Genomic DNA, 22,136 nt, shown 5'->3' on the forward strand with positions numbered 1-22,136 from the left:
ATCAGTAAAGGAAACAACCACCTACAGTCCAATAATCCACAATCCAGAGAACAGGTTAAACGTAGGACAGGCAGAGTCATTAACAGCATACAGTCCACTAATCCAAATCCAGATAACAGGTTAAAACGTAGGACAGGCAGAGTCATTAACAGCATACAGTCCACTAATCCAAATCCAGAGAACAGGTTAAAACGTAGGACAGGCAGAGTCATTAACAGCATACAGTCCACTAATCCAAATCCAGAGAACAGGTTAAAACGTAGGACAGGCAGAGTCATTAACAGCATACAATCCAATAATCCAAATTCCAGAAAGCAGGTTAAACGTAGGATAGGCAGAGTCATTGATTGAAGGAAGGCAGAGACAAACCAGGCAGACAGGAACTGAAGAAAAGGGCAGGATGCCGTCTCAGAAGCTCAAGGCTGACTGAAGAGACCATCTGGCATGGAGCATGGACTGCTCGCTAGCTTATATAGGACAGAGGAGCATAAAATGGTGGAAACCGGAAATGGGATCGCAAAACCGGAAGTTGCGTCCCGGAACCGGAAGTAGCAACATGGAACCCGGAAATGCATGCCTGACAATGTCTGTTCATTCTGGAGAAGAGTCAAGCACTCACTTCAGGTTTGGAAGACCGAGTTTGAAACAGAGTTGTTTCAACCATGGTGAGTGTCTTTACAGTCATAATTAAGAAAAAAAAACCTGGAGCCTATATTAGTGGACATTGGAGACTCCTTCCACAAACATTTTCTTACAGAAAACATCACCATATCAACAGTTGCAATTGTTAGATGATATTAGTACAAAATGAATTGAGTGCTTTCATATCTAACCAAATCTACTGTTTATACTTATGTTAAAGAAAATCAGTCAAGACCTCAAGAATTCACTAGAGCAGTGTTATATGCTGGAAATAGTTTCCTTATAATAATAACTTATAATAATGTTACACTAAACCTGGTCAAAAGGACAAAGCCTAATGCTTTACTAGCATTTTTGCTTTCCAGACTGTAGGAGATGCTGTAGTGGGGAAAGAAATTGTGGCTAAAATGACTTTTACCGCGCGTCTTGAAGAGCGTCAAGATCTGCATTGAGGGCTTGGGCTTGCTGAAAGCAAAAAACATTGTCTTTGGTAAACCAAGCTGAGCATTAACTTCATCTAGAACTCATATCCAGTTACAGTAATTTCAGTAGGCTCTAAATTTTGTTTTATTTGAAAAAAAAACAACAAAACCAAACAGATTTGCCTTTGACCTTGTGACTATCTTTCTTTCTCACTCAGTGATGTGGCCAGTCTGGTGACTATCACACACACGGTGAAGTTCACTCCCACTTTATCTTGTCAGAGGAAGCTTCGAGCCTCTCTGGACTGTCAGCAGCTCACACAGGTTCACGGTGCTGCCGACATTGTCATCAAGGAGAAGTGAAATGTCACAGGAGAGCATCAGCTCGATCCCAAACACACTGCTTGCTGTCTGATATATGGGTCTAGAATATGCAGATGACATGGTGCAAGTGATTATTTTACTTTCTTAAAGCTTTGAAACATTTAGAATAGTTTTTGACCCCGAGTTCCAATTTGACACATCATCCTGTAAACATCTGAGTGTTTTCTCTCTGTTGCTTCAGTAACATAACTGGCTGATGACACTCTTATTAGTGACTGTAGAACTCACTGAAGAACATTAATGCCATTTAAACATTTAGTCATTTTTCATTGTGTTTATTAGAGTATTGTGGTTAAATAGTATTATGCTTGTATGCTCTGCTCTGGTTTTCTTTCTCCGCACTGCTATTTGCACTAAATCTGTTTGGTAATACCAACCAAACCAGCTTAAGAAAAGGAATGCCTAATGTTTGTCCTAATTTTATGAACATGTGTTTAATGCTAACTGTGTGATATCTGGGCTAGTTTCCAAACAAAGCACTTCAGTAATTGCTCACATTAAAAAAAAACTGTCACTTAAAAATGGTCTTTCACTTTAATCTATGATCTTTATGCTTAGAAAAGGTGTGTCCGGTTCTTATTGGGGAATTAAAGTTCATAGGTCTGATTTGACCTTCTGTTAATTCTACATTCATCATGTTTAAGATGCATGACTGGAAGGTCAAAAGTGAGTTTATATATATGTATATATATATATATATATATATATATATATATATATATATATATATATATATATATATATATATATATATATACACTATATTGCCAAAAGTATTCACTCACCCATCCAAATAATCAGAATCAGGTGTTCCAATCACTTCCATGGCCACAGGTGTATAAAATCAAGCACCTAGGCATGCAGACTGTTTTTACAAACATTTGTGAAAGAACGGGTCGCTCTCAGGAGCTCAATGAATTCCAGCGTGGAACTGTGATAGGATGCCACCTGTGCAACAAATCCAGTCGTGAAATTTCCTCGCTCCTAAATATTCCACAGTCAACTGTCAGCTGTATTATAAGAACGTGGAAGTGTTTGGGAACGACAGCAACTCAGCCACGAAGTGGTAGGCCACGTAAACTGACGGAGTGGGGTCAGCGGATGCTGAGGCGCATAGTGCGAAGAGGTCGCCAACTTTCTGCAGAGTCAATCGCTACAGACCTCCAAACTTCATGTGGCCTTCAGATTAGCTCAAGAACAGTGCGTAGAGAGCTTCATGGAATGGGTTTCCATGGCCGAGCAGCTGCATCCAAGCCATACATCACCAAGTGCAATGCAAAGCGTCGGATGCAGTGGTGTAAAGCACGCTGCCACTGGACTCTAGAGCAGTGGAGACGCGTTCTCTGGAGTGACGAATCGCGCTTCTCCATCTGGCAATCTGATGGACGAGTCTGGATTTGGTGGTTGCCAGGTGAATGGTACTTGTCTGACTGCATTGTGCCAAGTGTAAAGTTTGGTGGAGGGGGGATTATGGTGTGGGGTTGTTTTTCAGGAGCTGGGCTTGACCCCTTAGTTCCAGTGAAAGGAACTCTGAATGCTTCAGCATACCAAGACATTTTGGACAATTCCATGCTCCCAACTTTGTGGGAACAGTTTGGAGCTGGCCCCTTCCTCTTCCAACATGACTGTGCACCAGTGCACAAAGCAAGGTCCATAAAGACATGGATGACAGAGTCTGGTGTGGATGAACTTGACTGGCCTGCACAGAGTCCTGACCTCAACCCGATAGAACACCTTTGGGATGAATTAGAGCGGAGACTGAGGGCCAGGCCTTCTCATCCAACATCAGTGTGTGACCTCACAAATGCGCTTCTGGAAGAATGGTCAAAAATTCCCATAAACACACTCCTAAACCTTGTGGACAGACTTCCCAGAAGAGTTGAAGCTGTTATAGCTGCAAAGGGTGGACCGACGTCATATTGAACCCTATGGATTAGGAATGGGATGTCACTTAAGTTCATATGCGAGTCAAGGCAGGTGAGCGAATACTTTTGGCAGTATAGTGTATATATATATATATATATATATATATATATATATATATATATATATATACACACTACCAGTAAAAAGTTTGGACACACCTTTAAATTCAATGTTTTTTGTTTTTTGTTTACATTCTAGAACAATACTGGAGATTTCAAAACTATGAAATAACACACATGAACTTAAGTAATCCATATGTAATGACAACAAAAAACAGTCAGTTGTTATTTTAAAACACGAAGGTCAGGTGTTCTGGAATAGTTCTTGTAAGAACAGTATTGTCAAGTGATGAAACTGGCTCACATGAAGACCATCCCAGTAAAGCAAGACCAAAACTTACCTCTGTCCTTTGAAAATCATACAAAAAATAAAAACAGCCTTTTTCCACCTTAGAAATATTGCCAAGCTTAGAAACATTTTATCTGTATCTGATGCAGAAAAGCTAGTTCATGCATTCATGACCTCCAGACTGAACTATTGTAATGCATTATTAGGTGGTTGTCCTGCATCCTCAATAAACAAGCTACAGTTAGTCAGTATGCAGCAGCCAGAGTTCTTACCAGGTCAAAAAATATGATCATATAACCCCAATATTATCATCTCTGCACTGGCTACCTGTTAAGTTTAGAATTGATTACAAACTAGCACTGCTTACATACAAGGCTCTAAATGGTTTAGCTTCCATGTATCTAGCCAGTCTTCTAACATGCTACAATCCACAGTCTCAAAACTCCAGACTTCTGGTAGTTCCCAGAATATCAAAGTCTACAAAAGGGGGTAGAGCATTTTGGTATTTAGCTCCTACACTTTGGAATAGCCTTCCTGACAGTGGACCAGCTCCAGCTGGATTCTGCTTCGTGAGGATTTGGGTATTCGAAGCAACAATGCCAACCATGTGTGGACTTTGAGGATGACAACAACCTCCTAATTAATACACACACAAACATTCTTCATATGCTGTATCTGCATCACACAACTGACTATAAATACCTGCAGAAAGGACATTGTTCATATCACACTCTCCAGTGTTTAGAATAATTTATAATCTCACTCTCCGGTGTCACCCAAATGAGGATGAGGTTCCCTTTTGAGTCTCGTTCCTCTCAAGGTTTCTTCCTCATACCATCTAAGAGAGCTTTTCCTTGCCACAGTCGCTTCAGGCTTGCTCACTAGGAATGATTTTGTCTAACACCTAGGGCTTTTTGTTTTTTTGTTTCTTATGTTCTGTAAAGCTGCTTTGAGACAATGTTCATTGTTAAAAGTGCTATATAAATAAAACTGAATTGAATTGAATTCTTTTAAACTGCTACTATATTAAATAAAAAGTTGTTCTATCAGCATTTGCATCCTCCTCCGTGTTTAAACCCCAGCGTGGTACCACGATGCTGCATAATAGTTATTATTGGAGTATACATAGCACACATAGTGATTTACTGATATTTTATTTAAAATGATCAAGTCAGTAATTATATAGCAGATGCAGTACACAGTGAAATGAAACACAGAGCTACATATTTTTATTCTGTTTAATTCTTTTTATGCTATTTTAAATTATTCTTTTTTTTTTGTCATTTGACTTTTATGACACCAACAAGCGAAAAGCATTTCAACACATATCATACTGTGTTTGTGTTATGTGACAAATAAAATTAAAAAAACAATCAGCACTGAGAGTTTCTGTGGAAATGATTTCACACTTAAATGGTTCCCTGGTTTTAATGATTTGCACAAGCCCTGTTGTGTCATGGGTTTTACTGTAAGTCTCACATAAATCATCTGGTATTGCTTTACACAATTAGACAAGGTAAGATAAGATTTCTATCAGATACTCCTTTCTATCAGAACCACTGCTAACTTCTTTAGCAATTTGAGCAACAGTAGCTTTTGGATCGGATCACACAGGCCAGCCTTCGTTCCCCATGTACTTCAATGAGCCTTGGCCACCCATGACCCTGTCACTGAGTTACCACTGTTGTACCACTGGCAGCACTCATTGTGAAAAGCATTTAGAGATTTGTTAGAAATTACACGTTAAAACGTTACTCAATAAAACGGATGATGAACTAAACTACTAGGCAGTGAGTAGCTTTAGGATGTGTCAGATTAATTTTTTGGTGTTGTGATGCATTTTCTAATTTATTATGTGCAAATGGCAGCGCTCATTGTGAAATGCATTTACAGATTTGTTAGAAATGTCTCACATGTACAATTACATAATAGTTCACCTGCACAATACAATACATATTATACAGTAGTGTGTGTGTGTGTGACCAGTGATAACACTCGCACACTTACACTATTTTCTAGACTGAAGACTCACAAGGCTCTTCATATTTATTATCTACTGCCAGTTTGCACATGTGTACTGTACTGTACTGTAAATACTGATGTAAATATGGTTTCAAATCTGCACTGCTACCTTTAATTTAACTTATTGTTTTCTATATTTAAGGTTTTTCTTCTTTTTCTACTTAGTGAAAAATAACATTAGGCATAACATTATGACCATCTGCCTAATATCGTGTTGGTCCCCCTTTTGCTGCCAAAACAACCCTGACCTGTCATGCACTGAGTATTCTGACACCTTTCTATTAGAACCAGCATTAACTTCTTCAGCAATTTGAGTAGTAGCTCGTCTGTTGGATCGGATCACACAGGCCAGCCTTCATTCCCATGTGCATCAATGAGCTTTGGCTGCCCATGACCCTGTCGCTGGTTCACCACTGTTCCTTTCTTGGACCACTTTTGATAGATACTGACCACTGCAGACTGGGAACACCCCACAAGAGCTGCAGTTTTGGAGATGCCTCACCACTGTTATGTTTTTACATGATCGTGAATCTTCTCAGCAAGAAGTGTTTTCATTTTTTAAACTCATTACCTAATTCTTTTTCATTCAAAGCTAAATAAGGGCACAGCCCTGATTTGGGTGCAGCTGATATTGGCACATCTGTTGACACAATTTGCTCTGAGGCTTTACATCAGCATGAGACACAGCCAAGTCTTTGTTTGTTTTTTGGGTTTTTTGTTTTTTTTTTAAGTGAAATGCAATTCTGGAGAAACTGTGATTATTTCTCACGAAATCCAACTGTACATAATAAACAGGATGACAATCATTTATTTTGACATGTCTTTGGATGACATCGCTGTGCTAGGTGTTTCATAAGTGCCATTATTCAGCTCTTATAATAAGCATGAAATTAAATTCATTAAGTGATAACAGTTTTACACCTCAATGTGTTCCCGGCTACAACTGTCTGAATACCTGAGTGACTTTGAAGTTTGGGTTTACATGATACCTGATCAACAGATCACAGGCGAGATTTCAACCATTTTTTTGATGAATTCTGATTTCTAATCAGTCTGAATATGTAATCTGCAAACAGATATTATACAAGGGGGTATGATTTAAACAGTAATATAAAAACTGGTATTTTATTTATTATTTTTTGTACATTTTTCCCCTATTAATTTCACCCTAACTAATATCACATTAATCTGAATTATTTAAAAAAAATAACTTTATTTATTGAGAATTAAATTTATTTTATTGAGAAATGACTCTATGATTATTTGAGAAGACGTCGTGAACAAGTTAAAATGAAATAAGTCCTATATAATTCAGAAGTAGACATTTTTCTTGCATCTTGTATGGAAAAAATGACAAAGATCCATTTTATATGCCAGAAAGTCAGATTGATAGTCTGTCCTCAAAGTTGATGCGTTAGAAGCACGAAAAATGAACAAGCGTAAGGTTTTGAGCTTTGAGTTTGACGAAGGACCAAATTGTCATGGCTAGACAACTGGATCAGAGCATCTCCAAAACTGCAGCTCTTGTGGGGTGTTCCCGGTCTGCAGTGGTCAGTATCTATCAAAAGTGGTCCAAGAAAGGAACAGTGGTGAACCAGCGACAGGGTCATGACATTTGTCATGACAGGGTCAGCGACAGGGACATTAGACATTTCGGTAAATTTAATAGAGTTATATTTTAGAAATTTCATTAAATTCATAGAGACTTATTTTAGACATTTCTTTAAATTTAATAGAGTTTTTATTTTAGACATTTCATTACATATAGTAACGGCTAGCACAGAAAAGATTAAACTTTTATTTTTGTTATTGAGAAGTTATTTTTAGCTGCATTACATGTGAAACAATATTGAACACATGTTTTAAACGTTAAATCATGAAACAGGAAAAAAAAAGAAGAGAAAAACCCACAATCATATGAGACGTGTCTGGGTGATGATCACCAACCACGGGATGCTGTTTTGACCGAAATGTTCTCTCAGAGCAGCATGCTAAAAAAAAGCCATATTAATTAAATGTCATATTAATACATGCAGAATTAATGCCATTCAAATTAATTCATTTTTTATGGGTTTGGAAAAATATTTCCTTAATGAAAAAATATAAACATTAAGAAATAAGCAATGCAGATAATTCCATGATTTTAATCATTATATAAGACAATGTTTTGTTCTTATTAAATAAATAAATAAATAAATAAATAAATAAATTCCCAGTAGTTTGAGACATGTAAACTAGGAGGGACAAAACAAATAAGGATTTAAGGGGCGTGTCTATAAACATAAGTGTATATATATGCAGGTATCATCAGCAGTGAAAGGTATCTTCTACTCTACTGCAGTATTTTCTGCAAAAAAAACGAGCCGATATCCAGTCAGACTACAAACCCCAAGACTACAATCAGGTAAGATTGTCTCTTTACTCAAGCAACATGATTTGTGATCATTTTTAAGTTTTAAGTTTTTAAGTTTAAGTTAAAGGTAAGTACATGATGAGAAAAAAAAAACTTGAGAAATCTCTATTTCTCACTTTCCTTAGGGATTTTTTTATCTTTTATCTCTGAATCGCACATCATGGATCAATTTAAAACATTTAAAGTGTCTGTACAATATATAAATATATATATATAATATACAAATACAAATGAAGTGAATTAATGATGGACTGTTATACTCTTCTGCTTCATTAGTAGTTCTGAATGTGTTTCTGTCAAATTAATAAATGTAAATCATTTAATAATTAGATCAAACAAATGTTTTTGGTGCCTACAAAGTGCACCTATGAATTCTTTTCTTATTTTTTTCTAGCATGTGCAGCATTTATTCAAGACGTTATGATTCCTCGGCTGGCCGCTTCCCAGTAAGGCCCATCGACATGGGAGAGATAATCTGTCACAGGCCAGCGGCAGTGTTTCTGGGGGCAGACGGTAAGGCAGAAATAACTGCTGTGAATGCAGGGCATGATGGGAGAACACTTGTTAAACTTATGCTTATATTCTAAGTAAGCTTTCTCTTCATTATCTCTTTCACTGTGTCTTAGATGGTCAGTTATTAGTGCGCTCCATTGACCTCTTTAATTCCAAAACGGGACAAAATCGCCTGGAGCATCACACAGACCGTTATCAAAGTGATAACCTGATCGTCCGTCGAGGGCAGAGCTTCCAGATGTGGATAGAGCTCTCACGAGATTTTAAACCCGGAAGTGACCAACTGAACCTCGTCCTCAAACTAGGTCAGTTTTATTAGAGGCTCAGTTTTTATGACTTGAGCTCATTATGTGTATTAGAGTATACAGTCATATTGTGTGTGTGTGTGTGTTACAGGCTCGTTGCACCTGGCAAAAAGCCCCTTAGTGACTGTTCCTCTAGTTAAGGAGTTCCAGGGCAACCAATGGGAGGCTAAGATTATCGAACAGAGGAGCAATAAGATAAAACTCTCCGTCTTCTCTCCTCCAAACGCTCCTGTTGGTCGTTATGAGCTCAGTGTGGTAACAAGAGACACCACTTTCATTCCCAGACCTGAAAACGACATCTACCTGCTGTTTAACCCTTGGTGTAAAGGTAAAGAAATCTGAGCAGAAATATGACAATGTGAGAATTTAGCAGCAGTCACATCAATTTCTCCCTGATTGTTACTTTTAGATGATACAGTGTTTATGGATAACGAGAACGAGAGGAATGAATACGTTCTGAATGATGTGGGAAAGTTGTATTACGGTACTGCGTCTCAGATTGGAGGAAGGACCTGGAACTTTGGGCAGGTAATTATCCATTTTTCTTCACATGCTATAATGCTTTCTGCGTCCTTATTAACGTTAAACACGTCTTTTGGATGTCCTTACCTCCTAAATTGCACACCACAGTTTCTTTGGTATGTTGTTTTGACATTTATACCACAGCAGGAGGGCAAAGCAAACGTGAACACTAACACAATGTGCAGCTCCAATATCTATTCCCTCAGCCTCGGTTTCTCTCTTGACAAAATCAACAATTAATTAATTCTCTCTTCAGTTATGGAAACTTGAAACACAGCCTGTTGTGAAGACTGTCAGAAAACTTACGTATAATTTACTTTACATGTGGCTGCAAAATAACGTCTGTTTAGACTAAAATGCATGAATTCGAAAAACAATATTATTCTGTAAAACCGTGATTTGCCTTGGAGCCAGAACTAGTTTGAGCTCCAACAGTAATTGAATCAGCATCAGGACTGATTTCAGCAGAATTCAACATTAATAAAAGTGGGATAAAATATTACATTATTTTCACCACTGTTATATGGTATTTATATGCAGTTTAACAAATATGAAATAATGGCATGAAAAAGTCCTTATTGTCTGCTAACTTAAAGGACGTTTTTCCTTTAATGCCAGCAATTTCCTAACTAGATAGATAGATAGATAGATAGATAGATAGATAGATAGATAGATAGATAGATAGATAGATAGATAGATAGATATATGAGGGTACAATATATATATATATATATATATATATTGTACCCTTAAATTATAGAATATATGTATATATACATATATGTGTAAAAACAAGAATTTAAAGGTACAAGAGATAATAAGGTGATGTGCAAAAACCAGGTATATGCAAAAACTGTGTGTTTACAAGAAGTCTGTCTGGATATACTATACACTACAGCTATATACTATCATACATTTTCTCCCGTATTTTTGTACGTGCCTGTTTCAGAGTGTAACTAATTATAACTAATATATTACTACATATTCTGTAATTATCCTGTGTTCAGTTTGCTGAAGGGATTCTGGCAGCGTGTCTGTTCATACTGGAGAAGAGTAAAGTCCCTGCTTCAGGTTGGGGAGACCCCATTACTATCTCCAGAGTTGTGTCAGCTATGGTGAGAGCCTTTCACTGTTTTTTTTTTTATTAGATAAACTTTAATATTAATTTACAATAATGCATAACAAGCTTCTTTTCTGTGACCCAGTGATGATAAAAACTGTGTACCGAGAAATCTCTTTATTATTGTCTGCTGATTCTTGGTCTGAAGCCAAAAACAGAGTTCTGGATCAGTCCTGAAGTGTATGTGATGGAACAGACAGCAATGATGCTTAATTCCTCATTGCTAATTTCTCTGACTTCTCACTGCCAGGTCAACTCTCCTGACGATGAAGGTGTGCTAGTGGGAAACTGGTCAGACAAATACGTGGGCGGGACTCCCCCTACAGCATGGAGCGGCAGCGTGGACATCCTGAAGCAGTACCACAAAAGCAGAGGCATGCCTGTAAAATATGGCCAGTGCTGGGTCTTCTCAGGGGTCACCACTACAGGTAAGGCTTCACTTTAATGTTTTCAGTATTGAAAATTGTAAAGTTACATGTAAGAACTGACATGACACTCGATAAGATCTCAAATCTACCGTAGATTTTTGTGATTCTGAACCATAAAATATAAATCATTTCTCAAACCGTTTTTTTGTAGGTTGTATCATGCAGAGTCTTTTTTTCAGTGTAATGGCATTTGTCTCTCCTCCATCACTGTCTCACTCTTTCTCTCTCACTGTCTGTCTCTCTGTACACTTCCTCGGCCCAGTTCTCCGGTGTTTGGGCATTCCCACTCGCAGTGTGACAAACTTCAGCTCCGCCCATGACACGGACGTTTCCTTAACCACTGATGTGTATGTCGATGAGAGGATGAGGCCGATTGAGAGTCTTAACAGGGATTCTATCTGGTATAAACATTTAAACACACACCTTTCCAACATCTCCAACATTTCAGAGCATGTAGAAGAGTTTGTTCATGTTTTTTTTCTTCTGTAGAAGACAGCTGAGTGACCGATGGAGAGATTCTCTCTCTCTCTCTCTCTCTCTCTCACATACACACACACACATACACCCTTCTCTCTCTCTCTCTCTCTCTCTCTCACACACACACACACACCTCTCTCTCACTCTCTCTGTCTCTCACACACACACCTCTCTCTCTCTCTCTCTCTCTCTCTCTCTCTCTCACACACACATACACACACACACACACCCTTCTCTCTCTCTGTCTCTCTCACACACGCACACACACCTCTCTCTCTCTCTCTCTCTCTCTCTCTCACCTCTCTCTCACACACACACACACACACACACCCATCTCTCTCTCCCTCTCACACACACACACACACATCTCTCTCTCACACTCACTCATCTATCTGTCTTTCTTTCTGCAGGAATTTTCATGTGTGGAATGACTGCTGGATGGCTCGTCCTGATCTCCCAGACGGCCTGGGCGGCTGGCAGGCCGTGGATGCCACGCCTCAAGAGACGAGTCAGGGCTTGTACTGCTGTGGCCCTGCCCCCGTGGCAGCCATCCGTGATGGACTGGTCTATTTCAAATACGATGCAGCCTTTGTCTTTGCTGAGGTGAGGACATGTCATTTAATTGTATGTTTAGATTTTTCTTGAAACGTTCTATTGCTGTAGAATCCAGTGCTGGGTCTTCTCAGGGGTCACCACTACAGGTAAGGCTTCACTCTAATGTTTTCGGTATTGAAAATTGTAAAGTTACATGTAAGAACTGACATTACACTCGATAAGATCTCAAATCTACAGTAGATTTTTGTGAAATAAAATGTTGTCAGATCCCCATCAGGTTTCCAAGTGGAACTCTTTCTCAAATATCAAAAAAATCATTAAAAGTACTCCTTTTTTCTAATTAATTGGGTTAAAAATCTTAAAGTTATTGGTAAATACTGGTGTAACAAATATAAAGACAGCGACATGTTAGCTTGCTGGAATGTTGGTGATAAGATAAAAAATAATTACAATCATTTTGAGTTTGTACCACATACACACATCCTTTATAGTCATGTACACGTCTAGGATTTTCTATATTATTATATCCATCTATATTTAATGAAGCATCTTAGCTTCCAAAAAGAGTTCTCTCTATACAGTAAAACATTCTTGATGAATGTTTCCTCCCTACAATCCTAGTTCCTCTAAGCCCTTAAGTCTTCTAAATTTTCTGAAAACAGCTTTAACAGTTGAATGTATTTGTGTGTTTGTACTGTAGGTTAACAGCGACAGGATCTACTGGCAGAGACAAGCTAACGGCTCCTTCACTCCGATCTCCTGCGAGAAGTCCGTGGTTGGTCAATGCATCAGCACCAAGGCGGTCGGCTCTGACCGCAGAGAGGACATAACACACCTCTACAAACACCCGGAAGGTGAAAAAAACTCAACACACACCATCTCCTGATGCTTTTATTTATTAATTTTTATTTTCTTTCCAAAAGTACAAATCTTTTCTTATTGTATTTCATCATTAGGATCTGAAGAGGAGCGACTCGCAGTGGAATGTGCTTGCCGCTATGGCTCCAAACCTAACACCTATAGCTCTGCTCTGGCCAATGATGTCACTGTAAAGGTAGCCCTGAAAGGGGAGGAGCCTCAAATAGGCCAGGATGCTCATCTGTCCATCACTGTGAAGAACAGCAGCTCTGAGGTGCGCAGTATTGACCTCTACCTCCAGGTGGCGGTCATATACTACACTGGAGTGCTAAAAGACACAATCAAGAGTGATGACATATCGGTGAATCTCAAATCACAGGAAGGTATCAATACTTTTCTTACATGCGTCACCTTTTTTAAAGGAAAAAACTATTTAATGTGCTTTATTATGAACAGCTTGACTGTGCCTTAGCTTAATTGACCTTTTTCTTAAACTCACCTGTTATAGTCAAGACACTAGATTGGACACTGCCTTATAAGCTGTATAAGGACCAGCTAGTGGAACAAGCAGCACTGATGCTCACCTTGGCTGGAAAAGTCAGTGAGACCAAGCAGATTCTGGCAACCAGGTTCAACTTCCGCCTGCACATGCCCAACATCACCATCACCGTAAGTCCTCAAGTGACTCCCATGACTCCCAATTCCTAAGCATGACTTCACAATGACTATGATGAAATTCTTGTGAAACACAGACTTCTGACCAAAATTAAGAATTTAAATAATAATATCATACAAAAATGGAAGTTACTCCAGGACACTGGTCCTAGCAGTGCTCCTCACATCAATCCTTCTTCACATTCTGGTTTACATACAGGATTGTAATGTGAACGTGTAGTGTGAACTCTTTGCTCTTGCTTTGCTTTTTCAAAAGCAATTATCAGCCCCACACGTTGATGAACACTTTTGTGTATGCAATTCTGTTTTCCAGCCTGTAGGAGATGCTGTGGTGGGGAGAGAAATGGCAGCTAAAATCGTATTTGAGAATCCTTTAGAGTGCACCCTGAAAAGAGCCACTTTGCGCATCGAGGGCTTGGGCTTGCAGGCGACAAAAGTGCTCTCCTTCGGGTAAACCCTGCACATGTTCAGCATTTTCATTTCAGTGAACCAACCTCTTCCCTGATCCACACGGTTCAGAGCTTAACATCTTTAGAGCTAAGCTTAAAAAAACGGTCTTTTTTGATGTCATTATATCAATTTCACCATTTTATTTCTCATTTTTGCTTCTGGTGTTGATGCAATCTTTCCTTCACCCTCAGGGACATTGATGGTCTGGCACCGGTCACCATGACAGTGAAGTTCACCCCCACTTTATCTGGTCAGAGGAAACTTCTTGCCTCTCTGGACAGTCAGCAGCTCACGCAGGTTTATGGCGTTGCCGACATCCTCGTCAAGGAGAAGTGAAAACACACGGGAGCTTAAATTCAAAGACGCTGTGCATTCGTATAGCTGGTGCTGTGCTTAAGTGAGAAAGGATTATTATAATAATTATGGTATTTGGGTTCTGATTAATAATCACTGCTTATTGCTTATTTTTTCAACAAATCTTAAAGAAAGTACAAAGGAAAAGAACAATTAATTTTTTTCTTTATGATTTGGTTGTTTTTATGGGAATGGATAGGATAAACACACACACACACACACACTGTATTCTCATGGTAATGGGACGGGATGGGAAATCTGCTTGATTCCAATTTTTTTTTTTAATTGTTTTAAATTGTTTACCTTTGAGACTTTTGTGGATTTTGTTTTCTATATAGTGTGTCTATATACATATACAGTATATTTACACTGATCAGACATAACATTGTGAGCAGTGAGAGGTGAAGTGAATAACACTGATGATCTCCTCATCATGGAACCTGTTAGTGGGTGGGATACTAGGCAGCAAGTGAACATTTGATCCTCAAAGTTGATGTGTTAGAAGCAGGAAAAATGGGCAAGATTCGAGCTTTGAGTTTGTGGGGTGTTCCCGGTCTGCAGTGGTCAGTATCTATCAAAAGTGGTCAAAGGAAGAAACAGTGGTGAACCGGCAACAGGGTCATGGGCAGCCAAGGCTCATTGATGGGCGTGGGGAGCGAAGGCTGGACCATGTGATCCAATCCAACAGATGAGCTACTGTTGTTCAAATTGCTGAAGAAGTTAATGCTGGTTCTGATATAAAGGATAGAAATACTTCTAAAACACTACAATTTCTTAAAGTCCTGAGTGTCTACTTTCATATGAGCTTCATATTAACCTCCACTGTGGTGTGGAACATGACAGACACTCAATTATCTACATGGACACAATAAAAACAAGAGGAAACTTCATTTTCTGGCCCTATAAATGAATGAAATAGACTCCTAGTAGTAACCTCCTTATTCTTTCCATCTATCTGTTTTTCCTCTAGTAATGTACTTTCCACACCCACCACCACCACCCATCATCTACTCTCTAGTAATAATACAGTCTTTAGTGGGTGTGGCACATAGCAGAACCCACCCAGGCCTCCAGGGCATGTTCTCAGTCCCATAATCATTCATACCCCTTCAAATAATGTTGTTTACTTGGACTACATGCTGGTACTCGCACATTTTAAGATACTTTATTCAGTGTTACTTTACCATTATCTCTCCTCTGCATAAGCTTTGATAAGCTTTTTACATTCTTTAAAAACAAAACCTCTTTAAATTCTACTCTATTTGATCTTATGAGATTTTATCCAGTTTGTAATATTTTTTGGTTGAAAAACTGTGTGGTGAAGTCATTCCTGCTGTAATTGTTTCATAATAGTTAATAGTTTCATAGAAGACAAAACTCACACTAGCTTGTTCCTTCTCAGACGTTATGACATGCTTCTTGCGTGTCTCTGCAACATTCATCTCTTCATTTTTTCCGTCATCACTGCTGAAGTCAGTAAAATGGTAAATAATCACATTGTGATTATCATTCAAGCTTTGTTTCTATGACAACCGGCTGTTAGGCTTATTACAACACTGTCTAAGAACATTTCATTCATGACTTTGTTCGCTTGGCACTGGCATTTCATTCCAACTGCACCCACACCTTTTATTCCTATTACACTTTTTATTACACCTAGTAAATACATTATACATACGTATATACATATATATATATATATATATATATATATATATATATAGTAGCTATACACTGATCAACCATAACTTTATGACCGTCTGTCTAATTTTGTGTTGGTGCCTCTTTTGTGAATGTATCCATGATATACACGGTAATTAAAAAAGACACGTTTAATTTACCCTTACACTTCACTTAATAGATCTTTTCAGAACTTATATCTTTATAGAACTGTGTGCTAATTAGTGTTAAAAGTCCTGGAAAGCAAACCTGGAAGTGCGTAAATCCCTTAGACGCTACATACGGTGTCCAATTTATTCATTTTGATTTCTATAACTTTGTGAAAAGTGATTGATTAAACAAAGCTTCTCCACCGACGCTGTTTGCTGAAGAATATTTAAGTGACACGTGAACAAGTCTGCGCAGTGTATCAGCTCTTTACTTCAGTTTATTTTGTCATTCAGCTCTTTATTTTGCTTTATCCCTCGGTTTGAGTAATCTGTTTGGAAGTAATGCATCATCACCGAGTTTTGCTCCACCGTACCTGTACCTGTATCCGAGTGTCGTCATTCGCTTACGACAGCAAGTGCTTTCACAATTTTCACGATTTCTTCCATGAGATCAGAGTCTCTGAGTCATGATGAGGTTTTACTGAGGATTGACCACATTTTGGCTTCTGATTTATTCACAAAAATCTGAATGTGAGCTATGTGTCCAAAGGGTAAATAAATAAATAAATAACTAGAGCTTTAATACTGCAAATGCCATACCATGTTTACTTTCTAGTGCGATTATCAGTGTATTCGACTCTGAGTCGGATCTTTGAGTTGACTCTTTGACGTGTATTTGAAAAAAAATCCTTTGAGATGTGGAAGAAATAAAGAAATCTAGAAAGTTTGAAATTTGTTTATAGGTTGTTGAATCTGCTGAAGTTTAAACACAACTGCATCACCGGTTCTGACAAAATAAAGTATTCTTGTTTTTAAGAACGATTTCTTATGAAGCAACACCTGAAAACTTTACAAGGATGACCAAATACACATACAAGTGACTTGTATATAAAGTCTATTTTTAAAGCCCCCCCACACCCCTCGCATCATTATCTTTATATTTAGCAGCGTCCATGCCATCCTCCCTCTAGAAATGACAATTTTGTTGTTGTTTTTTATAAGCTTTAATTAGACTCACTGCTTTCAAATAACTAGTGCAGTGTTCCTTAATTAACCTCGCAGGGTGAACCTTCATTACACATAAAGTCTTACTAGAGTTTTGCTGAAACATGCAAGCGGAGATTCGGTGTATTTATTTATTTATTTATTTATTTATTTATTTACTTACTTACTTACTTACTTACTTACTTACTTACTTATTCTTACTATTTATTTAAGGAGGTTCGAAAAGCAGAATAGGATCATATAACTATGATATGATTATATGACGTAGTCATAAACAAAAAAGAAACATGCAATTATGACCCAAAATGGAACAGTAATCAAGAACAGGAAGCTGTGACCAAATATGGAAAGCAAAGATAAGAATGAAGAGCAAAAATAAGCGCAAATGGAAAGACCAACGGACAGACGTGTTTATTTATTTTTCTACATTTGACGTGTTGTTCTATCCAGTGGTGGTGCCAGTATTCCATTATTTGCATGTTTAAATAAATATTATGAATGTTCATGAATCAATAAAACTCTATAACATCTGTAGAAATCAAGATATTAGATCTGATGTCCTTCCTAAAGATGCTAAACTGCTGAACAAGGCAATAAACACCCAAATGAGGATGAGGTTCCCTTCTGAGCCTGGTTCCTCTCAAGGTTTCTTCCTCTTCCTCATTTCTTTATCATCACAATGAGTTTTTCCTCACCACCTTTGTCTCAGGCTTGCTCATTAGGGATAAAATATGGATAAAATAGATATATATATATATATATAACTTTTTTTTCCTTTTCTCTATGTTTCTGTACTTCTGTTAAACTTCTTTGAGACAATGTCCATTGTTAAAGGCGCTATACAAATAAATCAACTGAATTGAATTGAATTGAATTATCGATGAATGCTGTAGTCCTTCCAGCCTCAGGATTCCAGAGCAGTGTGAAGTGACTCCTTGCTTGATATGTAAAGGAGAAATTAAACTAATACAATACCCAGGGACTCAAAATGACCATAAAATGTCCAATTAAATAATGTAGTAAAGATATCTTCATCTGTTGTTCACATGATGTCTAAATTTTACACACCCTTTATTCAACAAGTTGTTGTTGAGTTGGTTCAGAATGTAGAAGAGAGAGTTGTTGTGGTTATGCACAATAATAATAATAATAATAATAATAATAATAATAATAATAATAATGCACTAAGAGAAAATATGAGTAGAGATATGAGCATAGGAAGATTTAAAAAGTAAATACAAAAACAAATAAAAATAAGATGTATATTTAAAAATCAAATCAAATCAAACCTTCTAGCAAATAAATGGCAAAAGAGAGAAAGCACAGGTAAATAAAAAAGTAAATAAATAAATAGTTTGTATTATTGTAATATTGCTAAATCAATGAATTTAAAATGAAATATTTTATTAATAAATAATATTAAATTTATTTATGTTTCTGTGTTACTGCTGTCACAGGTTCGCCAACTTCAACTGCACCCCCGCGCTCCCTAACCCTAACCCTAGACTTTTAATCATCACCACCTGCATCCTCGGTGGAGATCGTCAAGAGCACCAAATTCCTTGGTGTCCATCTGGCGGAGAACTTCACCTAGTCACTCAACACCAGCTCCATCACCAAGAAAGCCCAGCAGCGCCTCTACTTCCTGAGGAGGCTGAGGAAAGCCCATCTCCCTCCCCTCATTCTGATTGTGTTCTACAGAGGGACCATCGAGAGCATCCTGAGCAGCTGCATCACTGCCTGGTTTGGGAACTGCACCGTCTCAGATCACAAGACCCTTCAGCGGATAGTGAGGACAGCTGAAAAGATCATCAGAGTCTCTCTCCCCTGTATCACGGACATTTACACCGCACGCTGCATCCGCAAAGCCAACAGCATTGTGGACGACCCCACACACCCCTCACACACACTCTTCACCCTTCTGCCATCTGGAAAGAGGTACCGGAGCATTTGGGCCCTCACAACCAGACTGTGTAACAGTTTCTTTCCTCAAGCCATCAGGCTCCTCAACATCCTGGACTGAACTGTTCTACACTCTCTCACACACACACACACACACACACACTCTCACTCAGGACTGAACTGTATATCAACTCTCTGTCTCTCTCACACACAGATACACACACACTCTCTCTTGACTGTGTAGACACGCACACACACACGCACACACATAATTTATATTGTTCATTACTTATTGCACTACCTCTACCTGTCATCTGCTGCTATAGTCATATTTATGTTTATTTCTCTTTGCACTACCTCAACCGCTGCTGTGTATTTTTGCACAATTTTTTGCACAATTACTTTTTTTTTTACATCATTTCACTTTATCTTATCTTATTTCACTTACATTCCAGTACACATGTTCTTTTCTTTCTTTTCGGCACTAAGTGTCCTGTGTTCTTTTGTGTTGCCTTTCTTGTATTTATTGTCTTTTGCCCTGTCTTGTCTATGCTCTGTTTGCACCTAGCTGCACACTGTGCACTTTACGTGGCTAAGACAATCTTCTGTCCTAGCTCTGTGGTGTTGTTTTTGTGTTGAACTCTTTGTTGTTGTATGTTTATGTAGCACCAGGTCCTGGAGAAACGTTGTTTCATTTCACTATGTACTGCGCCAGCTATATGTGGTTGGAATGACAATAAAGCTTCTTGAATCTTGAATCTTGAATCATTCAGTCTAAAGCGCTCACTCGCCGAGGACAGTGGCGAGTATTAAGACTGTTTATGTGTATGTGCCGTAAGTGCATGTTCTGTTTATCAGCTTGCCTGCCTTTCCTGAGTTTATTAAAGTACGTTTGGATTCTCTCTCTGCCTCCTGAGTTTCCCAGTTACAACTGCTTTTTTTTCTTTCTTTCTTTTCTTTTTTTAAAGAAAAGATCACACCCATTATGAAATGACTGTGAATGGGCGTGTGTGTGTGTGCGTGAGTGAGTGAATATAAATATTTCCAGGTGTGTTAGTGACAGCACAAGAAAAGCCTGCAGCGAGGGTGAGAAAGACACCAAATACAATCAGACTTCAAGAGTGCAGATTGACACACAGGTAAGAGCTCGCATTTCCTTCTGCTTTAGGATCCCAGCATCAACTTCTGTTAAAAAGAACTGGAGTGAAGTGTGTGTGTGTGTGTGTGTGTCTCTCTACAATAAATGTGAAAATCTGTATGCAGGCATGCCAGCAAAAATCAAGCCGATCCTATGAGCTATGTAAAAACAATCTTGTTAAATAGGATCGTGACTAAATAAAGTTCTTTTTTTTGCTACTAATAATAAATCACTGCTAAGAAAAACTGTACAGTTTGTTTGTCTAGATTATTCGATTATCTTTCAGATCTAGAGCACATGCACATGCAGTCTCGGTGCTTTAGGATTAGATTAGATTAGAAGCACACATATATATTATATTATAGAGTATTATAAGAATAACACACTCCATGGCATGCGCTTATAGAAAAATAATAACTGGTAGGGTGATGGGATAAGTTACAGTCGATTTTCCTTTAACAGCACATCAGAAAGTGTTTTCTTATGTTACCTCATGTTAACTAATGCCCAGAAAACAAGTTAGATCTCTCAATAGTATCTCATTTCTCCTTTAAGTTAACAAAACTCCTCTGTCCTCAATTTAAGAATTTACATATTTAAGTGGCAGCAATGAGTAAATCCTGGGAATACTGCACAAGAGACAGGAATACGCCATTCCATCACTATGTATACATCTGTAAAATAAATACAGAGATAAAGCCATGATTTGCAGCAATGAGATCGGGATCATGAGAGTAAATCCCGGTAATACTGCACAAGAGACTGGAATACAACATTCCATCATTATGTATATATCTGTAGAATAAATCTAGAGATAAAGCCGTGATTTGCAGCAATGAGATCGGGATCATGGGAGTAAACCCATGCACAGAATACTGCACAGGACATGGGAATACACCATTCCATCACTGTGTATACACTACACATTAGTGAAAATAATTTTAGTAAATTATATAATACATTGTAAGCTTAGAAATCTCTGAGACTCATATAAGCCAAAACTTTTTTTTTTCTTTTCCAGACCTGCCTCAGCTCTCATGTACATAATCCAAGGATTAGCTACTAAAGACGCTAGCTACAGTAACTGTGACATTCTTTCGGTTGTTCTGCAATATAAAAAGGTGTAGCTATTTTGAATACTTTAGAAATGACTCTGAGCTCATTGACACAAAGCCTGAATTCATCACAAAATGTTCCAGCAAATTATATACAAAGGTAGTAGGCGTGAAGAACAGTGAAATCATTTCAAAACGAATGTGCTGGATCCTGCTGCTTAAAAAAAGTAATAAAATAAAATGTAAGCAGTAATAAAATGTTTGGCATTTCAAAGATATGTTATTGAGAATAATGAGCTCCTGTGTTTGAGTACTTGAGTATCTCTAAAAAGATAAGAAATCTAGTTTAACATTGCTGAACTTTCGTCTTCTTGCCTTCAGGCTCTTCACAGTCACAAAGATCAGCATTCCGGAGACCAAGTATGAACATGTGACAAATCCTGAATACAATTTTTATTAGACTTGCAAACCTCTTTCTTTCAACATCATGTCTTTCGTTCCTCTAACATGAAATACACACATCTGCCTCTGGAAAAATCAGGCTCCACAAAGTGACAGTGATGTTTGGCGTTACTGATAAGAAACCTGGTCATACCTTCCAGTCACCATTTAAACATGAGGAGTGTTGTGCTTGGATTTGAAATGTTGCTTATCTCTCATAGTATCTTGACATAGTTATTTGACTGATGTGACCTAACAGCTTCATTCCAGTGAGCAGAAAAATTCCAATCTTCACACACATTCACTGTCAGAAATTCACTTCCTGGATGTGTCTCATTCATTTTTCTCTCTC

General features: G+C 38.0%; 1 protein-coding gene across 1 annotated transcript in view; it reads left to right on the forward strand.

The window, feature by feature from the left end:
• Nucleotides 1-508: 508 nt before the first annotated feature.
• LOC131365860 (uncharacterized) overlaps nucleotides 509-22,136 on the forward strand; it is a 30,758-nt gene continuing 9,130 nt past the window's right edge. The window contains exons 1-17 of the mRNA XM_058409749.1: nucleotides 509-585; nucleotides 1,283-1,423; nucleotides 8,552-8,670; nucleotides 8,784-8,975; nucleotides 9,067-9,303; nucleotides 9,385-9,503; nucleotides 10,505-10,612; nucleotides 10,868-11,045; nucleotides 11,308-11,446; nucleotides 11,933-12,125; nucleotides 12,778-12,931; nucleotides 13,034-13,318; nucleotides 13,444-13,604; nucleotides 13,924-14,060; nucleotides 14,252-14,394; nucleotides 20,199-20,289; nucleotides 21,725-21,763. Of these exons, the coding sequence (XP_058265732.1) occupies nucleotides 509-585; nucleotides 1,283-1,423; nucleotides 8,552-8,670; nucleotides 8,784-8,975; nucleotides 9,067-9,303; nucleotides 9,385-9,503; nucleotides 10,505-10,612; nucleotides 10,868-11,045; nucleotides 11,308-11,446; nucleotides 11,933-12,125; nucleotides 12,778-12,931; nucleotides 13,034-13,318; nucleotides 13,444-13,604; nucleotides 13,924-14,060; nucleotides 14,252-14,394; nucleotides 20,199-20,289; nucleotides 21,725-21,763 (2,513 nt within the window). The remainder of the gene's footprint in view (nucleotides 586-1,282; nucleotides 1,424-8,551; nucleotides 8,671-8,783; nucleotides 8,976-9,066; nucleotides 9,304-9,384; nucleotides 9,504-10,504; nucleotides 10,613-10,867; nucleotides 11,046-11,307; nucleotides 11,447-11,932; nucleotides 12,126-12,777; nucleotides 12,932-13,033; nucleotides 13,319-13,443; nucleotides 13,605-13,923; nucleotides 14,061-14,251; nucleotides 14,395-20,198; nucleotides 20,290-21,724; nucleotides 21,764-22,136) is intronic.

This window comes from Hemibagrus wyckioides, linkage group LG15 (assembly GCF_019097595.1).
Source record: "Hemibagrus wyckioides isolate EC202008001 linkage group LG15, SWU_Hwy_1.0, whole genome shotgun sequence".
NCBI lineage: Eukaryota > Metazoa > Chordata > Actinopteri > Siluriformes > Bagridae > Hemibagrus > Hemibagrus wyckioides.